Genomic DNA, 22,836 nt, shown 5'->3' with positions numbered 1-22,836 from the left:
CAATGAACAGGCCACATCAGAATTGCTGTCACATTTAGTCACACATGAAAAAAAATAAATAAAAAAAAAAAAGTCTCCCTATCCAAGCTGCAATATTGTCAACAGGAGGTGGTCTATTTAGGGCACTTCCTGTCCAAGGGGGGTAGAAGACTTGACTCACAAAGAATATCAATAATTTGCAATTTGCAATGCCCACAAACACAGAAAGAGGTTTGAGGTTTTATAGGTATTACCTCATATTGCAGACAATGGATACCTAATTATTTCCTCATTGGGAAACCTTTGGTTGCCCTCACTCTCAAAGATGTACATGTACCAACCACTTGGAATGATGAATGTGAAAGAGCCTTCTGTGAATTGAAAAAGGCTTTGTGTAATGTACCTGTGTTAGCCACCGCAGGTTATCAGAAACCATTTACCCTATTTGTACATGAAAATGAGGGTTGCAGTCTTGCATTATTGACACAATCACACAAAGACAAAAACAGACCATGTGCTTATTTTTCATCCAGTTTAGACCATGTAGCATGACCACTGCCAAATCGTCTCAGGACTGTAGCAGTCGTGGCGACAGCAGTAAAACAGAGTGAAGTATATGTACTTGGACAACCGTTCACAGTGATGGTACCCCATGCTGTAGATGTCCTACTGAAAAAAACACAGACACAACATATAACAGACTATGAACTCTTTGTTTTCTCCACATATCTCAATATGGAGATGTAATGTTCTGAACCCGGCAACTATGTTACTTTTACTTAATGAATTGTTACCAGAAGAAATACATAACTGTATTATCAGAACAGAACAAGGGACCAAAGGTAGAGTGAACCTCACTGACAGGCCATTGGAAGAGTTGGATGGAGAATTTGTATGTTGATGGTTCCTACTCAAAATTATCTGGTGGGACCACAATTGCAGCCTATGCTGGTACTACATGAAGATACTTTACAACTCTGCGCAGGCTGCAGAATTGATAGCCTTGATGCAAGCAGGTGAATTGAGAAATGGTTTAAAGGTTAATGTGTACACTGACAGATAGGACGATTTTGGCGTAGTAAATTCTTTTGGCAGATTGTGTCATGGTGAACTCATTGTAAGGTTGTTAAATGCTTTAACGTTACCTGAGAAATTGACTGTGGTAAAATGTTCAGTTCACAAGAAAATTGAGAATGATGTAGGAAAAGGAAATGCATTTGCAGACAGGACAGCGAAAAATACTGCAAAAAATGAGTACAATATCATGTATACGACATGGACAGTTAGATGGTTACCAGAAGTCGCCATGATGAACCAGACAATAGATTGTGTAAAGGATATTCAGGAGGCACCTACTCCGGAGGAAATATAGTGAAGGATGTTGGATAGACAAGACAAAGAAAAGGAGATGGATGTTACCTAATGCTTATGTGAATGCCACAGCTTCCTCAGCAAATGTACCTGCACACATTAGCTCTCAAGGAATAGTGGATACACTGGATCAAGTATGGTATAACATGAACATACCAAAATATGCACATTCTCATGTACAAAGGTACATCATATGCAAGACATACAAAGTAGGAAAAAGCACTCTTGTCCCTAAAGGAAATTTTGCACCACCGGACTTGCCATTTGAAGTCCTGTGAATGGATTTTGTAGAAATGGAACCAAGTGAAAAAGAAAAGGTATATGCTGGTGGTAATATGTACCTTGTGTAGTTAACTGAACAATTGGGTTCTATCCATGAACAGGTCAAGGAGGCACTGCCCAGGAGATTTGAGGGCTCTGGACACTCCATCAAGCCAGGAGATTAGATCTTTGTAAGGAATTTCCAAAAGAAAAGAAGCCTTGAACCCAGGTGGAAGGGCCCCCTGCAAGTTCTCCTGGCCACCCAGACTGCTGTAAAATGTGATGGGAAGAAGAACTGGATCCTTGCATTACATGCCTTTTGCCTTTACCTTATGACCAGTGGGTATTAGACAATTGCCCGGATACCGAGACTGAGCACATTCCGTACAAAGTTCCTTTTGGGAATGGGGAAGTGACTTTATATGGTGAAATCAGGACACCAGAAGCACACTGACAAATCTTCTTCTCATCAACTTTTTGATTCTGAGATATATGGACACAGATATGATTTGAGGAATAGGGAAAGGCTGAACTATAAAGAGACAAAGGAAGAAACAGTCCCAGGAGGGACTGCACCCCATGCCGGTGATCAAGCCTGACAACGTCCGGACCAGTACATAAGCTTGCCAGTGAGGCTTGGAAGTAAAGGACATTGGGGATTATTAGGTCTTTTGTCTCTTAGAGTAGATAGGTAGGTATGACAATATTTCTGGAGGAGAAAAGGGAACAAAGAAAAGACGGGGTATCGTAATATTTGCTGCACTGATTTTTATTAGTTTACTCATATTGGTGACGTTTCTATTACTTGAATGGTACAAAATGTTCACCTCACGGTAAAAAGGGCGGTTTGTGGAAAATGGATTTCTTAATGTGGCATGAGGGCTCCAACAAAATTGTATGCCTTCATCACCTGTTTAATTTCATTTGTTGCAGACGGGAAACTTCGTAGATGTGTTAAACTGCCCTATGTTCTAGAAATGTTATGTCTGTTTGAACGTCCTGTTCTTGTGGTTTAAAAGGTGCTACAGGAAATGTTTGCTTGAAGGCGTCTGGAAATTGACACGCATGTATAGAGTGGTAAAGTGGGGAGTCGGGAGAGGGTTTGCAATAAAAGACATCAAAGACTACGGGAAAGGTCAGTTGCTTTGGCCAAAGAGTACCATTTTGATACTCTCTGGAGGTGACCGCCGCAGCCAATAAAATGCTATCTCGAAGCATAATCTGAATCCTTGTATTGTATCTTGTACAAATCCAGCCTCTTACAAGAAGAGACTCGTAAATTTATTTCACAACATACATTTTATATATCCCCATTGCGTTTATTATGTATATACATGTAGAATTAACTAAGGTCCAGGCAATAGTATGCAAACAATTAAATTCACTTTATCTTTCGCTAAGACTACAATAAAACTCCATGCATCCCAAATCTAGCATAGATGCCTTTAATGCTATCCATCAGAATCAACTAACCCAGGCCAAATATCGTCTCAAGAAAGACCAAGTGACACCCCTTAACTTAATTAAATCTGCTGATTATGTAGAAACGTTTTAAAGCAAATTAGAACTATTAAACACACAATTTGGAAGAATGATAAATTGTCACTCAATTATGATCTTGTGGTAAAACACATCATTATTGATTCTACAGTTAAATGTAAAAAAATACAAAATGATGGACACACTAAGGTTGCCAAAATTCCTGACCTAGCACAATAAGCTGTTTAGAAATGAATCAAATTGTAGGTGAATTGCTTAAAACACACAGAATTACAATGATTCAATCATGTAAAGAAATTTGCAGAGATGCTCTAAGTACATTACTTTTACATTGTTTGCAAAAAAAAAATTCCCAGCTTTACTCAACGAAGATTTTGCAAAAGTCTTCCATCCTACTGTAAAAAGGACCTTGTCCAAAACAGTTCCAAAGATGAAAGCAAAGATAAATAGCTTGAGGCAGTGCACTAACCAAGATAACTACCTCATGCACCATGTGAGACACCCAGGGCAATGCGATATGAAAGCAGAAACACCAATTTCCAAAACTTTCTAAAACTTGACTTATAATTTACTCCAACATAAAACTAAGAAGCCGTACACCCTATATTTCTGTTGATAACACAGAAGGTTTGGTTAAAGATAAACGTATTGGTTTACTTTTGGTAACATTTTGTTGAACAGGTACTACAGCGCTCACTAACCATAACACAAAGGGACACCTTATAAAATATTTTCCATTATTAGTGTGTTGTGCAAAGGTGGCCAAAGTGTGGTGCAAATACAAAGTATGTGTTGCATAACACATGAATATTAATATGTTGTGTAATAGGCAGTGAGTGTACTTATTGTGGACCAAAGTATAAAGCAGATCAAATTAACCTAAACTTTTATTTCTACGCATTTTTGTTCACAGCAACAGTGATATTTCTGGGCCTCTATCAAAATTACAAAAATGAATTCTCAAACACAAATTAGTTTGCACTTTATAACATGCGCAGCTTACTTTGTAGTAAATTGTCTAATACATTTACATCCATATCTGTCGGTCGTCTTTGCTGCTGCAATACCAATTGGCAAAAATTCTGAGCTGCCCGCACAATGTCTCCCTTTCCGTCTTCTGAGGACAGTATCTTCACAGTTGTTCGAGACTTTAGTGCTGCAAGATTAAATGCACAGATGTATACTAAAGATCAATGGAGCATAGCTTGACATATTTCATTATGAATGGCATACTGTATTGGCCAGTCAAGGAAAACATAAAACATATGCATTTTAAAAAGAAAATGTAATAGTGATGCAGTGGAGAAAAACCTCAAATATTTAAAATACATGTTCACTCAAAAATAAACGCAGGCTAGAAATCCGACTGATACAGTGTGCTGAATATTGCACTTCTGCTGAAATGTGTGTTTCGTTCCCCAGAGTAGTAACAAATTATTATATTGGCCCTGAAGTGACATGCATCTTGCCAGCTCTATGATAGGCCACAGTCAAAAGTACTTGGAAGATACCCAAGAGTGCTGTACCCTATAGTTTGTGTTAATAACTAAATTAGTCATTTTGTGCATGCCACTATCTGAGGAATCCTTAGACAATACATATTTATTGATATTATGCTGCCATCTTGTTAAGATTGCTGTTATAGCCACTTATCTGTGAGCCCATGATTCATATGCAGTTGCAATTTTAAGGGAAAAAAAAACTTCACAAACAAAGGGCAAGAAGCTTACTATAGTGACTTCAGAGCTTCGCCCACAGCCTCAATTTCATGCATCAGATGCCAAAGAAGTAAAAAAAAAAGTGTACACCCTTTTCATATACAATACAAAAAGCATATAAACAGGCAAGCAACATTGAGGGCCCCCAACAGGATGCTTATGGAGTGGGGGGAAAATGGGGGCTGTCCCACAGAGGGCAGTGGACCATCTCCCACATGAACTGCTAAGGTGCTGTGGCTTGCCCTCTATTGATCCTACCGAATGGAATGTCTGGGAATAAGGGTCCTGAAGCCAGCTCTCCTACGCTTTGCATTTCCACCCTTTACCCCAACGGAAAAGAAATGATCTCCGAGCGGTTCCCAGAGGCAGAAACTGCTACTGAGTGCCCCTTAGACTGAATGTGTGTTGAATCTAGGGAACACTTTGGTTACTCCTGGATCCACGAGCTGGGGAAGGCTGATCTGCTTCTTTGCCTTGTGCTGCTGGGGACCCCATCCCCAGACTAGTCATGGGAGGTGGCGATAACCCAACTGAGCTGCCGAACTGGGCCCCCACTACATCAAGACTACCTCATGGCACGAGAGAAACAGATGACCAGCAGAAAATTCATAACTATACTAAGCTCAGTGCTCCCACCCCCGTGGGAGGAAGGGGCGGCAGATGGTGGCCCAACAGTGGACGATAATGCTCAGACGTCTCCCATATTATAAGCCATTCAGAACCTCAAGTTAACCTTGGGAGGCAAGATAGGAGAAGTTAAGGTTGACCTGGCAGGACCTTCGCAATACCAAACAGGGTGCAAGAATTAGAGAGCCAGTTGTCCAACACCAAAGGTACTGTCAAGTCACATTAAGAACACTTAGTGCACCTGCAACAACTGGTGAGCCAGCGAGGAGGATGTAGAGGAGAGGTCTAAATGTAATAATTTGCAAGTTGTGGCCATCTGTGAGAGAGTGGAGGTCTCCCCCACTAAATTCATGTGGGACTGGCTGGAGAGTTGGGTCCCCAAAGAAGAAGTATGGACCTGTTTTATAGTGGAGTATGCACACAGGGCCCGGACTGCTAAACCGCCGGTAGATGCCAAGGCCATTAAATTTGTGAGAGTGCTCAATTATGCTGACTGCAACTCTATCTTTGGGCGGCATGAAAGGTTAGTCAGTTGACATATCCATCCTCCCCCATGATGATCTTCCCGGTCTACACCCTGAAAGTTCAGCAGCAATGATGCTCCTTTCATGAGGCCAAACAAAGGCCATGGAGCTCACCTAGATGCTTCTGTTCCCGGCCCACCTAAAAGTTCATTTTCAGGCAAATTCTTCTTTTTTTGACTATGGTGACGGTCTGGAAGTGGATCAAGGAGTGCCCCAAATGACAATCCATTAAACCCTTGTTGAGAAGGGGTAAGGGAGTGAACAGGCGAGGGAAAGGGGAGGGAAAGGATAGGAACCCTAGAGGGAATAAAATGTACGGAGCAAAGGGCTCGATCCCTGGAGCCTGTGCAATCTGATACCAATTAAGACATGGCGCTGTCACCTATCAGCCCTGGCTTTTAAGAAGACACTAGTGTAGTAGGGTGAGAGCCGCTGACCACGCCGGGAAATAAAAAATGGGACATGGAGTGGGTGATTCAATTCAAGACTTTGAGCCCAATTTATATTTCGGCGTACGGGTTACCCCGCCACAAGGGTAACACATTGCCTATTTACCGAAATATAAAACCCATAGGCTATAGCAGGATTTATATTTCAGCAGACAGGCTATCCATCACTGTTGTGACAGAGTAAACAGCCCACTGAGATCTAAATCAGGCACGGGGTGTTAGTCAGACAACCGGTCTAGCTGATACATTCCATACTAACCTGGGGTTGAGTTTGGTTGTGGGGGTTCAGACGAAGGGGGTGATACACATCACGTTAACCCAGTGGGCTATGTCCCTAGTTGCACTTCCAGTACACAGAGTATATTGTGGTGGTGAGGGCGAGGGTGTTGCAGGCAGGGTTGAGGATATTGTTTTTGTTTCCTTTTCAGGTGTTGGCGTTAAAGAAAGGTGCACTTCGAACACACACGAGCAAAAGGACACAGCACTCAGACACTCATTACATAGGACTGTCTTAGCTCCCCAGGGGGCCTGCAGGTGCAAGGCCGTGGCCCCATCCACTTTAAGCGTTCTATCATGGATTGTGAATGGTTGTTAGACACGGTCAAAAGAGGGGTGGGTCCTCAGGGAAGCTCTGAGAACCGATTCAGACATGGTTATGCTTCAGACCACCCACCTCCTGGGCCCCTTCCTAGCCCACAGGGGACATTCCCAGGTCTACCACTCAGCTTTCACAGTGGTTCCCAAGGCACCACCATTTTAATTTGGAGGCACACACCACTGGTGATCTCCAAGGTATGGCAGGATAGCTCGGGCTGTTATATAGCAGTCCCGAGAACCTTACACACCCCACCCCATCCCTGTTCTGTGTGTACGCTCAATCTCCGCTTATGGTGGGATTTTTGTCTACGTTGGGGGACCAGTCAGAGAGCTGCCAGAGGAATCCTGGCTTCAGGGAGAAGATCTCAATAAGGTGAGTGATACGAGCTTAGACTGATCCTCGACAGGTGTTGGGCTGTCGTGGACCAACGGTTCTCACCACTTTCACACACAAACTAAGCCTGGTTGATTTATGGAAAGCACATCACCCACATGAGAGGGGATTTACCTTCTATTAGGGGCGCTTTAATCCCTCTTCAGGTTGGACTACTACTTTATGTACAGACTAGCATGCCATAGGGTTCTTGAAGTCAGACACCTAGGTAAGGGCCTATCCGACCGCTCATCGATGGTGGAGGATCTGGTCCGGGTTCCAAGAAGCACAAGAACAGTCTGGTGATTGGATCAAGGGTACCTCCAACAAGACAGATGCTGGGAAATGGGCCAGCATCAGTCATCAGTTCTTTGCTGACAGCAGGGGCTCTGTGTCCTTCCTGGGCATGATGTAGGAAGCGTAGGCCACGTTTAAAGGCCACATTCTTAGCTACACTAAATACCACAAGGAGAAGAATGTCAAAAATCTGAAGGAGCACATACTAGAACTAGTGTTGTCTCACGCTCTCAGGGAGGGAGTCCCTACTAAGACTCATTGCATCCACAGATCCTGCTTCGGCAAGAGCTCACACAGGAAGCGAAGGAGGGTTGGATGGCCACTCGCAGTAGATTCTACCAAAGGGGAGATAAGGCCAGTAAGACTCTGCACTGGCTCTGCACACCTAGGGAGGCGGCAGCCCTAGTTGCCTACCTGTTAGGCAATGGCTCTCGAGTAACCGGGAGCGAGCACATCTTCCAAACCTTTTCGGCTTACTATCAGGAGTTGTACAGCGCTTAACCTCACAGCCCCAGAGAGGATCTGCACCAATTTGTGGTAGATCTGCAGATGCCTTGCCTATCTCCTGAAGAACGAGATTCCCTGAAGGCTGAAGTCATCTGCAAGGAGCTTGGCGTGGCTTGGCTCAGCTCCAGTTGGGCAAGACGCATGGTCCTAACGGATTATCAGTGGAGTTCTGGTGCATTTTGTGACCCCAGAAGGGCTTATCGTTACTGGAGATGTTCCAAGAGGCTCTTGATAGGGGTGAAATGCCTCCTGATCTTAGAATGGCAGGTACTGTGGGGATACCAAAGCTGGTTAAGGACAGCAGGCACTGCGGAGATTTTTGGCCACTCTCACTCCTGAATATAAAAGTGAAGATATGGGCCAAGATGTTGGATGTCCGCCTAGGGAAAAATGTTAACTCTATGGTCCATCCGGACCAGTCGAGGTTTAAATCCACTGGGCCACTCAACATAACCTGAGACCGGTGCACAATAAGATTGCCCTGATTGGATCATTTGGGGAGCATAGAGCTATCCTGTCCGATGATTTTTTAAAGGCCTTCGACTCAGTGGACTGGGCTTATTTGTTTGCTCTCGTCTCAAGTGGGGTTTCGCACGAAGTTTATAGGTTATGTTAGTCTAATACACCAATCTTGAGGCTAAAGTGCAAGTAGAAAAGGGGGTTGACCACAGACTCATTCCCAGCTGCATGGGGCACTCAACAGGGGTGCCCTTTGTCGCTCCTGCTGCTTGTGTTAGCGACTGAGTCCTTAGCAGCCTAGGTTAGAGTAGATGCACTATTCAGGGGCTTTCAAAAGGGAAAACGAGGTGTGTGATAGGATTTCCCTCTACACCACCGATGTTCAGTGTTTCTTGGAGACCCGGACGCATTGGGGACTAGAGCGCTGCAAATTCTGAAAATCTTTGGTACCTACTCTGATCTGTTGATCAACCCTCAAAAATCAGCGATCTAACCAATAGCCCCATGTCCGGTTGATATTCTGTGGGCCTCTGGGATACCGGTTCTTTCTTCTGGGTTCAGATACTTGGGGGTTTACGTCACTGGGTAGACTCCGGGTTCTTATGTTGGGAATTTTGTGCAGAAGCTGGAGGGTCTGGTGAGCAACATTATGTTTTGCACCACACTCTATTGTCTGTGCTGAGCCGATCTGTCTTTTTCAAGATGGTCTCATTAGCGCGCCTCCTCTACGAAGTGCACAATTATCCCTTCCTGAAAGACAAGGCCTTCTTTACTAAGGTAAATGCGCACATTCAGATGCTGCTCTGGAGAGAAGGACTGCCCTACATTCCCTTGGGGAAATGTTGCTGACCAGTTTATGTGGGTGGTACAGCTAATCCAGATATCCTCTTGTACTACTGGGTGGCACATCTGCTCAAAGTCAATGAATAGTGGTTCAAGGGGTTTGCATATCCAGCACACGCACTCAAGGGATGGGTTACAGGTCGTCAATCTTCTGCACCTGCCCTACGAGGGCACCACGTCAGTGACTCTCCCACTGGTCACACAGGTGGTGCTGGGGGCTCGCACTGCTGTCTGGAAGGCCGTTGGATGGGCAGACAGGTTAACGCTGGAGAACCCAGTGTGGCGGGGTAATCGTCTCCAACAAGTTGCAGCCCTCCACTGCTTCTCCCCATGGGGCACCTCTGGCATCTCAACGATGGGGGATGTTTTCCACAATGGGAAGTTAGAGTCCTTCCCGGACCTGCAGGCAGAGTATGACCGGCACAGAAGGTAGTTTTTTCATTATCTGCAACTCCACCATGTCCTTATGTCGATTATAAAGGCAACAGCTGATGTTCCGGAACTCTCCCTCACTGGAGGCTGAACTTCTTCCTACAAATATTAAAGGAGCACAAACTGTCTGAGATATCCAAGATGCTACTGGATCCCTGGATATCCAAGATGCTACTGGATCCCATGATGGCAGTGCAGTGGCCTTCGGAGGTGGAACTCAGTGAGCCTGATAATTGGAGAGAGGTGCTAGAGACCCCTAAATAGGAGGTAATAGTCTCTCAGTTCAGACACATAAAATTGCGTACAATACACTAGAGCTCCGCTCCAAAGGATGGCCCTGATCCCTGATGGGAGGTGCTTGATGTGTGGGGACTCCCAGGGAACCTTGTCTCACACATCCTGTCATTGTCCTGTTCTTTCTCACTTTTGGGATGGGGTTCTGGGGCGATTGGAGGGGTTGCTGAGTTGGAAGATCCCAGGGGCCCCAGGCTTGTGCTCCTCCATGTATCGGACATGTATTGGGTGGCATGAGATAGATATCAGAGGGTGCTTCTTTGGTTGGGCCTTATTATTGCCAAGCAGGACATTGCAAGGGCCTGGAAGGACACAGCAGCCCCCTCCTCAGTGACATGGGCCAATGGCATGGACTTCGGCATGGGTCTGGAATGCCCAATCTACATGGAACGCGATGTCCCAAGAAATACTTTAAGATATAGAATGACTAGGCAAAATTTAGAGGCACACACCTAGAACACTGACCAGACGGGCTACGGACCCACAAGGATAATCCACGTCAACCCTGCAAGGATGCAACCAGTATAATTGCTGACACTGGTGTGACACCCATTGTTGCTCCGTCTCAAAAACTGGATAGTGTTGCCATACTAATGCTTTGTAATACTGCTCACGATGCTGTACTATGCATATGATATGTGGAGCGCACCAATTTCCACCTCAGTCGTAAAAATCAATAAAATTATTTTAAAAAGCATATAAAAAAAGACACCACAATGTTTTATGCACTTCCCCTTCCAGCTGATAAATCAGAAGGACACTGCCACCCCAAGTGACTGCAAGTGGACCGTATCATTTTATGCCTTATGAAAAGGAACAATGTAACAAACTTGGACCTCAATAACCAAACACTTTTTTCGATCAGAAATTGTAAGAGAAATCATTTTCCAGAACAAACATGCTCCCCACCTACGTCCACAACAATCCACTCTTTGCATTCTGATAGCGGATTCATTCACCTTCTTCCCAATAACGACCGCTTCCCCCCTCCTTATTCTACATGCTCATCCAAACACATTTAATACTCATTTTCCCCTAAAACCCTTCACATCCAGATGTAAAATCCTTAATGAATGTTCCTGATCACCTAGATGCACAATGTATAGACTCCATACCTAGACATTGCTTTTGACCTTATCAATGTATCCACTTGGCCCTCTCATTAAGCAACAAATCTGCATACTCTGTAGTGCCAGCAGCTCATGTGCTACCTTCTTCCCAGAAAATAGCCAAGTACTTGCCTAAACAAGTTAGGCGCTCGGTCTCACCTCCATTTTCAATCATGATTTCAACAGTGCATTAACTAAACACGCCTTAGAATGTCATTCATCCCGTTCAATCTATATTAAAATAAATAAAAAAATATATGGCTGACAACTAGTATCCAAATATCCAAAATCTAAAACACTTTAATGTTTGCTGTTCAAGCATCTCACAATATGCCATTTCTCATGTAATCTACTAAACCCACAGCAATGTGGAATTGACAACCCAACATCACTAAAAACCCCTCACACCTAATATTCTCATCTCTGGCTTTAACAATAACATCCATTTCATTCTCAATCTCCTTAAGGTTTCTGCTGCTTTCAACACAGGTGACACCTCCACCATGCTAATGGCCTTCCACTAAGGAATAACAGGCAAGCAACTACAATGGCTATGCACTTTCAACCATCTTCTCTCAGTCTCTTAGATTTATTCCCTCACTTTAACAACCCACCTTAATAAATGTTCTGTCCTATGGGGAACCAAACATACTGATGAATTGAGCCAGCACTACTTCTACACCAAAGCCATATGTCACACAATGGCATGCAGCTCCGGGATGCCCATTACAGGAGTTAGTGTTTTCTGCTTTTGAAATGATAACCCTGCAAATTATAATGAACTCTGAGTCCCCCTCAGATGAAGTGTTTTGCAAGTTGGTGTTGCATCTCATACAAACCTCCCAGCAAACAAAACCTGTATGCATAAAATAATGAGAATATCCGACATCATCATGCTGTACTTCCCTGTGAACTGGAAAAAGTGGGAGGTATCATCTTGAGTATCGTTTCCCAAAAAATATAGCCCTGGAGGCCTTGAAGGACATTCTTGAACATGCTAGGTTCATGCACCCTTTCCATGTCTTATTTGTGTGTTTTTTTTTTACATCATGGAACTTGCAGAAAAGGCATAATTGGGTTAGCATTTTAGCAGCTATACTTCCAGGTAAAGTAGTGAGAACAATGTTGTCCACTTGTGAAGGAGGTGAAATAGAACATGGGATGTTATTAAACACCCACCACGTCAACCAGTCCAAACAAGACTTCTTAATATGGACACCCACACTTAACCCTCAAATTACATATTTTATGGGTTGTTCAGGGGAAAGGGGTTTTCTTCAATTAAACATTAATATTCATACTGCAGATGATGAAAATTTTCAAGCGCTGCAACGAGAAAGGGGTCGTTTTATGCATCTGGACTATGTGATTTTTTAAGGTTTAGGTGCAAACGGGCTCAAATTTTCATGAATCTCAGAAAAAGAGCAACTATAGGAAAACTGTAGGCTTAAGCATATGACTCATAATGTTACTTCTTATAGAACTTGTGCATTCTGGGACTTGAAAAACGCAGCATAGGGAATACCTGTCACTCGAGATTTAAAAAATTAGCGAAACCAAAAAACATAGGTGCAGCCCCCGAGGAACCCCCAGGACAAAGTAAGAAATAACATTTCACATAGCAATTGTGCAAACAAAATGAGATGTACAGGCAGAGGGAGGACTGAAGAGGTTCTTTGGCTATCTATGAGGTAGAGTGTAATACTAAAAGACAACTGAGTTATGAAATATTGTAATACAGAATATGTATTTCTCTAATTGACAAGAAGGATCATCAAAAGAATTAGAGGAAGACATCAGTGGCTTGGAACATAATATTGGAAGTGAAAAAGAAAGGCACTTAATATAAAAGATTACCTTGCTCTGTTTTGTTGTTACTGTTATTGGCGAACTCCACAGAATACTTCGAACAGTCGAGGCCAAGGAGCTCCTGCTGTTGTTTCAAAATTTCATCCATCAACCTGGCGTTGTTCCGCTTGAATATTCCTGCAACACAACACAAGCACTCGTGAGCTGGTCTACTGTCTGTAAATATCACATGTTTACCAAACACAGCGTGGACTGCGAGAGGAAGGAAGACCGCTTCTTCTAGAGGCAGGCACCCTGGACCGGCAGAGGGCTGCAAGATGCCAGGTAAATCCGGCTACATTTTGACCTTGGAAGGGATTGAACAACCAGCCTAGAACTTTACTAAACACCAGGCTGAACTGATGAACTTGTGTTTTTGCATACCTTCTTAAACAAGCACAGTTACAGTTTTGTAAAGGTTCTCTTTGACCACATCACAAAAAAATCTTAGGTATAAAAGTAACTTGCAGTAGTTGCAATGGGTATGCATTGAGAATAGTGTGTGAAATCAGTGTATCTATTTTTATCTGCATAATAAACCAAGTCCAGTACTGAGCCATAATAGTTCAGTTTTATTGCCCTCGGTCATGATGAAACAGAGGTTAACACCCTTTTTAACTAATATTGCCTCCAGTTATTTACCAACTCTGCAATTGTGAATTGGTACCAACGTTTAAACTGTGATTAATTAGAATCAAATTGGATAGAGGGACATTACCATGATAACCCCTAATATTACCCAAACCAACAAAAGATAGCTGCAGATGGAAACAGCATTCAACACCTGTTGGGCTCTCCGCGCAACATTGAAAACGACAGCACATTTTAGAAGGCAATCAGTTAGGTGACCATAAAATATCTATATGCAGTAATGTTGTAACTTTGGTATTGATGCACATACATTGGGTGGGGGTGCAATGCATAAATGTTTTATAACCATCCTGTTAGGGTGTGCTTTAAACAATAGACAAAGTTGGTTAGAAGGGGATGCCAATGGAGCAATCTTTAGATGCTCCATGTATAGCCTCCGAGTAAAGCTGTTTGGACCAGGGCGATAGCCAGTATTAATCATCCAGGGGAATGTGTAGTAGGACAGTTGGGGGCTAAATTAGAATTTTCAGATACAGGCAAGTTTGTACAGAATTTAACCAATTTCGTGAAAGTTATTGTGTACTGCAGTACAAATGAAAACAGGCTGGAGAAGGGAGGTTTGCATTGTTTTGAGCTATGTATTGTAAAGTGTTCACATTGAAGCGTTTAAAGTTATTAGGAACCATAGGGTACTTATCTAAATGTGGGGTTTCTTTCTGTGCCTCTGCACATAGTTGGGGAAGCGGTTTACTTTTCAGACATGCTATAGTACTCTAGTTCAAAGCACTGGTATCTGTGCGCTTGAGTACGAGCCCTGCAGTGCACCTTGAATCATTTGTGTATCCAAAAGATGGTGACATACAGTGCAAAACACCACATGCAACTTCTGACATTGACAGCCAGCAGCAAGTAGAAAATATTTTCAATTTTTTTTCTCTAAAGGTGCAAGGTCCTTAAAGATTTTATAGTGCCAAGGAGGAAATGATTAGTCAGAAGCTCATCAACTTTGACTTGTACAGAGGGCTAGCAAAGCTATATCCGAAACAGCCAGGTCTATAGGGCTTTTCTACACAGAACCTGAACTCATGGGCTTGAGCTCGGAGACTTCCTCTAGCAACCAACTCTGCACATCACCCAACATGACCTCTGAACTGACTTAGTCCATCAATTATTTTTTTTTTCAAATTTATCTCACAGACGCCTAGGTGTTTTATTCCACCACAAGCAAATTCTTGTCGTACCTATATAATAAACAGGGATACATCCCCCCCCCCCAATCGTTCCCCACCTCCATACATGCTGTCACTACAACCCTAGTAAAAGATGTTCTTCTCAGTCTGACTAAATAAGTGTGTTTGCCACATAAATGTAAGAAGCAGAGGGGTTTTGCCTGAATAAAATTAAGGGAAAACAAACCATTTCACAGATCTATGTAGAATGCAAATAATGTAACTGGAAAATATAAAGTCAAAGCAGGTACAAAAATTAAAGTGTATGAAAATACAAGTTTAAGAAAAAAACTATTAAGAAAAAAAACAGTGAAGCAAAGGGACTGAGCAGCTTATGAATAAAAGCATGATTAATGCATTGCAGAGTGCAAGTGTGTCCTGAACACTGCTAAAGATTCTGTTGCACTAGAGACAGTAGCTTGATTGCCACAAGAATGATTTTCCAATAGGAGTAATATTGTTAGCTATGTTGCTGAACGCCAGCTCTGTCACATTGAAGCCACTTAGCTCTACATATTAGCCCCTTGGCAGCCAAGGACCTAACCAGTTACATCCTTGGCTGCGGTGCTCAGGCACCAAGGACGTAACCATCATGTCCTTTGACCGGCTAATGGGGGGAGCGCTCCCCCCATGAGCCTAGCCAGCCCCCACCTTTTTGGAGGGGACCACTTAGACACCAGGATTGATGTGTGTGTTTTGTTTGGGGGGCAATGGTCGCTCCCCATGGGGCCATATTACTGTTGACCAAATCTTTCCCACTTGGGTCTTCCAAAATAGGCTGATCTGCCCCCAAGGGGGGGGGGGGGGGCAGAAAGCCCACCAAAGTCCAGGCAAGATTTTTTTTTTCCCCAAAATAAGATTGGCCATACCCCCACCCCAAATAAATGGAGTCAAAGTTGTTCTGCCCACCAGGGCAGATGGGGCAATTACACCCAATCCACTGCCTGGGGGGTGGGGGTGGGGCAGAAAGTCTACTAGATGCCAGGGAATTATTACAAAAAAAAAAAAGAAAAAAAAATGAAGTGTGGTGGTGGCTACCAACCAGTATGGGCATGGTTATGCCCCACCCCAAATGAAGGGGGTAACAGTCTTTCAGCTCTCCCCCGCACACTAAAACATCTTATCCCATGGCAATTAAGAGGACATTTGATTATTTGGGGTTTTGGTTTTACATTTGGGCCATGAGAGCTTGGCTAACTCTCAAAATCGTCCCATTTGGAATGATGAGGGCTGCACTTTTTGGACTTTGGGACGCTGCCATGTAGAAAAATCCCCAAGACCTGACCTAGACACATCTGAAAATTAAACATCTGGGTGAGTCCAGGGTGGTGTGCTTCACATGCACCCCACACCATTTTCTTACCCATAATGCCCTGCAAACCTCCAACTTTGCTGGAAATCACACATTTTTTTCCACATTTTTGTGATGGGACCTTCCGGAATCTGCAGGAATCCACTAAATTCCTACCTCCCACCATTGTCTCATCTATACCGATACAAATTCTGCCCCACTTGTTGGCCTAAACATTTCCCACCCCTCCCCCCAAACTGCTCTTGTGGACCCGCTTTGGTTTTCCCCGCTATTTCGACATGTTTTTGGCTCTTCCCCGTCACGTGCACTTGGCCTGCCTACACAAGTAAGGTATCATTTTTACCAGGAGACTGAGGGGAACATTGGGTGGTAGGAAATCTGTCCTGGTGCGGTGATCCCACACAAAAATGTGGGGGAAATGTTTTGGTTTTTTTTTAGTTAAATTTGAGGTTTGCTGAGGACTCTGGGTAAGAAAACATTGGGGGATCCACGCAAGTCACACCCCCCTGGTCTCCCTCGGGTGTCTAGTTTTCAGAAATGTTTGGGAGTTTTCCCTGTATTGCTGCTGAGCCCAGGACCAAAAACGCATGTTCCCCCCGCAAAAACAGGCAGTTTTGTATTTGATCATTTTCATGTGTCGAGATAGTGTTTTGAGGCATTTCCTTTCACGAGCACTAGGCCTACCCACACATGTGAGGTACCATTTTTTAATCAGGAGACTTGGGGGAACGCTGTGTGGAAGGAAAAAGTGTTTTGTGGCCAAATTTTGAGGTTTGTAAAGGATTCTGGGTAACAGGATCTAGTGACAGCCCCACAAGTCACCCCATCCTGGATACCCCAGGTGTCTAGTTTTCAAACATGCACAGGCTGAGCTAGAGGCCAAAATCTACAGCTAGGGACTTTGCAGAAAACACGTCAGATTTCAATGTAAAAATGTGATGTGTCCATGTTGTGTTTCCTGTCGTGAGCATTAGGCCAACCCACACAAGTGAGGTATCATTTTTATCTGGGGACTTGGGGGAACACAGAAGAGCAGAACGTGTTATTGCCCCTTGTCTTTCTCTACATTTTTTCCTTCCAAATGTAAGACTGTGTGAAAAAGACATCGAATTGAGAAATGCCCTGTAATTCACATGCGAGTATGGGCACCCCGGAATTCAGAGATGTGCAAATAACCACTGCTTTTCAACACCTTATCTTGTGCCCATTTTGGAAATACAAAGGTTTTCTTGATACCCATTTTTCACTCTTTATATTTCACCAAATGAGTTGCTGAATACCCGGTATAGAATTAAAAACCACTGCAAGGTGCAGCTCATTTATTGGCCCTGGGTATTTAGGGTTCTTGATGAACCTACAAACCCTATATATCCCCGCAACCAGAAGAGTCCAGCAGTTGTAACGGTATATTGGCTTCTAAAATCTGACATCTCAGGAAATGAAGTTTTTTATTTCAGCTGTTATTTTCTTTAGGAAAAAACCTTGTAGGATATATAAATATGACCCCTTTCTGAATTTAGAATTAGAGTGTTTTACACCCAATTCTGTCACTAACTGGAAGGAGGCTGAAAGCACAAAAAAAAAAAAAATGTAAAAATGGGATATGTCCCAGTAAAATGCCCAAATTGTGTTGAAAAATTATGTTTTCTGATTCAAGTCGGCCTGTTCCAGAAAGCGGGGAAGATGGTGATTTTACTTTGTTGATGCAATTTTCAGGGAAAAAAAAAAACACAAGCCTTCTTCTGCATCCTTTGGTTTCCCATTTGTTTGTTATTCTTTTTTTTTATAATACATTTTTGCTGTATTTTGGCTAATTTCTTGGTCTCCTTCAGGGGAACTCACAAAGTGTGGGTACCTCTAGAATCCCTAGGATGTTGGGGAAAAAAAAAAAAAAAAAGAGACACAAATTTGGCGTGGGTAGCTTATGTGGACAAAAAGTTACGAGGGCCAAAGAGCAAACTGCCCCTAATAACCAAAAAAAGGCTTGGCACCTGAGGAGGGAAAAGGCCTGGCAGCGAAGGAGTTGTTAAAACAATAGTGAACGTCATATCTTCGGTTTAGTACTGATCCAGCTGGTATTTTCAGCATGATTTCAACAAAAAGAAATATGCATTCGAAAATCCACTCAGTCTGGTGTAGGCTGCTAGTATTTTAGCTTTGTGAATTCTCCTGTTTTCCTATGTTTTTTGTTTTATAAAACATTGTTGTGGAAGCTGTGCGCTCACCAATATTAAAAGGAAAAACAAATTGGATAAAACTTTTTTTTAAATATCAGAAAGTACACAATGCAAACTTGGCATGAAAGTACAACTTCACTTGGAAAGCATGTGTTTTGTGTGTGTAACTATTTGGCAAATTCTAATATATTTGCGTTTGATAAAAGGTGGGTGGTAGTGTTGAAAGGGCTAATATTTCTAAATATTTGGTCATGTGATTTCGTAAACATACTCGGTAATTCAGTCAATGATATTTGAATTTTACATGAACTGTAATTGGTTGATGAAGGGCAAGAATTATTTTTCCGTCAATGTAGAAAAAAAACTGCAAAAAGAAGTCATGCTAACTGGTTCTTAGCACCAAACGGGTATGGGAAGGGGGTAGAGATAGGAGCACAATCTTGAGCGCAATCTTAGAGAAAGTGAATTTAAAGAGGGAAAAAAAATGCATTTACCTTTCAGTAAAATTACACACTTTCAAAAAATCTTGCCCAGAGTAACCATTTTGTACGAATATCACAGAAGAAACAGGAGAGTATGAAGGCACAGAACAGTCATTGGTTGAACATATTAAACCTGGCTTTATAGACCGAGTTCGCAAATACCATAACATTTGTAGGCATAGATTCGAAATTTAGGAGGTCAACAATTATTTGATGTAAAAAAATTAAGCAAAGATCGAGGTTGTGATTGGAGCGGGCATTTTAGGATACAGGGGTGAGAGAGCGTAACATATAATCTATATTAACATGAAATGTTTATGAATTAATGTGTGATAATGCTGCATAGTAACAATAATAATTTTTGCTTAAACGTGCACTTGAAATGTGACAACGGGGAGTGGCTGCCAATGTATACATAGACTAATAATGACCAAAAATGTTTTTTATATCACGTTTAAATAAGTTTGTACTAATAACTGCATTATTGAATCCGTGCTGAAATCCCCATAGGCCTTAAGTTAGCATGAGCCGAAGTTTAGCTGTTCGGCTTTCATATTAAATGTATTTTCCTATTTTGCAGTGTGCGGACTCAAAAGGACAAAACCCTGCCTGTTCTTTTTCTTCAAATTAGAAGACTAATGTAACCATGTTAGGTCCGCTCTCATGCATACTTTTCCCTGCTCATGGAATAAATGTTCAAAACAAACTGAAACAGTGTAGATTAATGTAATGTACAAGGTCATTCAAACCGGTGAAGACAATGGAACTACTGACCAAAAGATGTGCAAAGAATTACAGAAAGATGAAATCATACCGGACGTGCCACCTCTGAAGACGTCAATTATGAAGACCAATCAAAGACTTGTAAAATAATATGGGGTGAAGATTTAGGTTACCTAATGTATTTTCTGTTAGGTTAAAGATAGTGGGGTATAACAGATGACCAATAGAATTTTGGAGGAATGTACAATGGAAAAGGGATAAAAACCCATGTTACGGGGAGTCATTTAGGTGGGTTAGGGAATGCTATTGATTTTATCCAGAAACTCTGTCACTCTGTTTGGTGACTTGTTGGTTTACTTAAAACCATCCTCGCCCTTAGGATTGTCCATTTTTACACTTTACCTCCTTATGAGGAAAGTGCCCTTTTGCCCCGGAGCTGAGTTTTGACTGATGGCAAATTGACTGATGTCCTGAGGACGAAGACTGAACCTGTGCGCTGACCTAAACCTTGGAGGGTAATTATGACAATGCATTTGTGATTTGTCTGTTTGCTTTTCCTTTCTAGGTACCAACTGCTTACTTTTGACAGCGACCATAGTTAGATGTTTTCCAAATTGTTGTTCTAAATTGTTTTGCATGAAGCCCGACATGCGAATGCTAATCAGTGGTTAGGACAGGTGTTAACCAAAACTGACGGAAATAGACAAACGACCGAGACTATGCTTTGTTGAACTAACGCATTATTGACACTCTGCTGAATTTGACCTATGTTCACGCCTTGTTATGTTCTGATGTTTGGGATTCTTGCTTTAATGAAAGCTTATCAAAGTTGCCATATCGTGACTATGCTATTATGTTTCTTGGTGTTGAGATTAACGCATCTGCTTTTAGACTGTAATTAATAGGGAATAAAACTCATAAAATTCTACTAAATCAATGTGGTTATTCATGGCTGAAAGGTCATGGTAGCGTCTTAATTTGATTAATGACTTTGACTAAAGTAAAATGTATTGTTGTGATAAATATTGATGACATTATTAACGTATTGATTGACATATTGATTAGCTATCTCGTCCTAAGGTGTCTCTCAACTGGGTCAAAAGATTCATTGGCCTAAAACGAGTCCTGATGTGTAATAAATTATCATAAAGGGACTCGTTATCAGGGGCACATGGCCCCAGGTAAAGGTACAGGCTGCAGGCTAACCTGCAATGCTCACAGCCGGCGGCAGCATGCATAGTAAGTTATAGAGCTGCAATAGTGATGTTCAAGCAGAAATACCAAACTAAATAAATCAGACAGGGTCATTAAAGGTTACTATCCTTTGCATGTTTGTGTCTTGTCAAAGGCATATATAGCACAACTTTACTCTGAATGCCGAAATGGTAAGCCTACGATAACATTTTATAATACAGTTTTGACAATAGGAACTGAAAAAGCATTTGCAATGCAATGGGTCTCGTGTTTGCTCAAGTTAGAGTTATTAGCATTGTAAATTCCTAACTGGACTACTCTTGCCACAGAAATTGAACATGAAAAGTAAAAGTGAGCATAAGCGAGCCAATTCAAAGCGCCATGGCCACCATGAGTATGAGCACGAAGGAGAGACGCTCGCAGTCAAGCGTATCAGCAATTGTGCAATTATCCATGCAACAGGGGCAGCCAGCAAGGGGGTAACAAAACCGCCCCAAGGAGGGACAAACGTAAGTCATTTACCAATGATAAAGAATTTTTGAAACGCAAGCCCAAGCGTGAGGTGGGCATGATTAAAAGTCCACAATAATTATAACAGGTCAAAGAGCTTGCGCGCTCGACCTAAAAAAGGGGTGCGGCAGACATGTATTACAAACTCCCTTTACAAGATCGCATAGATACAATCTTGCACTGAACATATAAAATGTGTTATTACAAAAACATGCAACACTTCACTTTAATCGAAAGTAACATGTGAATGAGCCAAGACGATCAAACAGCTGCTTGACAAGAGGGCTTGTTGCGTCCACTTAAGAAGCTTTTGATTTTTTGTGATCTATTTTATAACCCACGTACATCTTGCACTAAATGTCAGTGGAAAGCTTAGGCCCAGACATTCAAAAAAATTCCAGGTTTCAAGAGGTATCAGAACAAATGTCATGAAGGAGAATGAGATCACAACTAAGAGCCAATGGTTTTCAATTTCTGTCCACTTATAAGAAGTATGCGGCAGCCATGTACATTGAGATATCTGCAAGGTTAAAAAAAAAAACACTAATTTTACATTACTGTTTCTACACTGCTCATTGCGTAGCAACCAAAAAAGATGGGGTAATAAAGGAGACAGAAATAATGTTTGTGACAGTAGTCCAGTGTCCGTAATAAATGTTTAACGATACTGCTCGTTGATATATATTGACCACACACAAGTGGGGCCTACATTTTCTAAGACCATTCAAAAATGTGTGCAATCCCAAGCAAATTTAAACCATCTTTAAAACACAGAAAACGAAATAGCCCTTCCTGGAAAATATGATGGATCTTAGACAATCACGAAAACTAAAGTTACAGAAAGCTTGAACCGACCATGATTAGCGCTAAAAGATCACGAGGAAATCATGTGAGCAGCGACTGTAGTACACTGAACGAATCAGCCGAACCTGGGCACTATCGGAAACTGTCTCAAGGAGGAAACAGATCAGAGATAGAAGCAGAAGGGGCACGTGCAAGCTACTAAAATAACAAAAAGCAGAAAGCAGTCTACAGCTACCCATCTACTTCTATGTCATTTCGCTTAACAGTGCACAGCGTAACCTGTGAATAATTTCAGCTCCTCCGTTTTTTGAAAGCCCTCAACGATTTGATTAAGCATTTAGTCTGTTGCGGTTGAGAAATCAGTAGGCAGAAATAAGCAACAAGTAATCATAGGCTGGTCTAAAATCACGTTTACAAAGGCTGCGTGAAGGCAAAACCAAAAGGAGGCATTGGCAAAGCGAATAGTCCTGGGTTTATTGTGTTAATTAATGCAAACTGCCTTTATTCATCGGTTACCACGTTTAAGCCAGACCCGTTAGAGGCTTGTCTGGTTTCAACAGCTAGATTGCATCACTGTGTGTGAACGAGTGCGAGTCACTCGGTTTCCAATCAAATGTTTTTAAGAG

General features: G+C 42.2%; 1 protein-coding gene across 1 annotated transcript in view; it reads right to left on the bottom strand.

Annotated features, from left to right (window-relative positions):
- Window positions 1-22,836, bottom strand: part of NUS1 (NUS1 dehydrodolichyl diphosphate synthase subunit) — a 69,375-nt gene that overhangs the window by 29,808 nt on the left and 16,731 nt on the right. The window contains exons 2-3 of the mRNA XM_069235370.1: window positions 13,198-13,326; window positions 4,115-4,267 (exon numbers count right to left, since the gene is read on the bottom strand). Of these exons, the coding sequence (XP_069091471.1) occupies window positions 4,115-4,267; window positions 13,198-13,326 (282 nt within the window). The remainder of the gene's footprint in view (window positions 1-4,114; window positions 4,268-13,197; window positions 13,327-22,836) is intronic.

The sequence above is a fragment of the Pleurodeles waltl genome, chromosome 5 (assembly GCF_031143425.1).
Source record: "Pleurodeles waltl isolate 20211129_DDA chromosome 5, aPleWal1.hap1.20221129, whole genome shotgun sequence".
In the NCBI taxonomy this organism is placed as follows: Eukaryota; Metazoa; Chordata; class Amphibia; order Caudata; family Salamandridae; genus Pleurodeles; species Pleurodeles waltl.
Note: the sequence above shows the minus strand (reverse complement) of the source record. Positions and strands in the feature narration are given on the sequence as shown.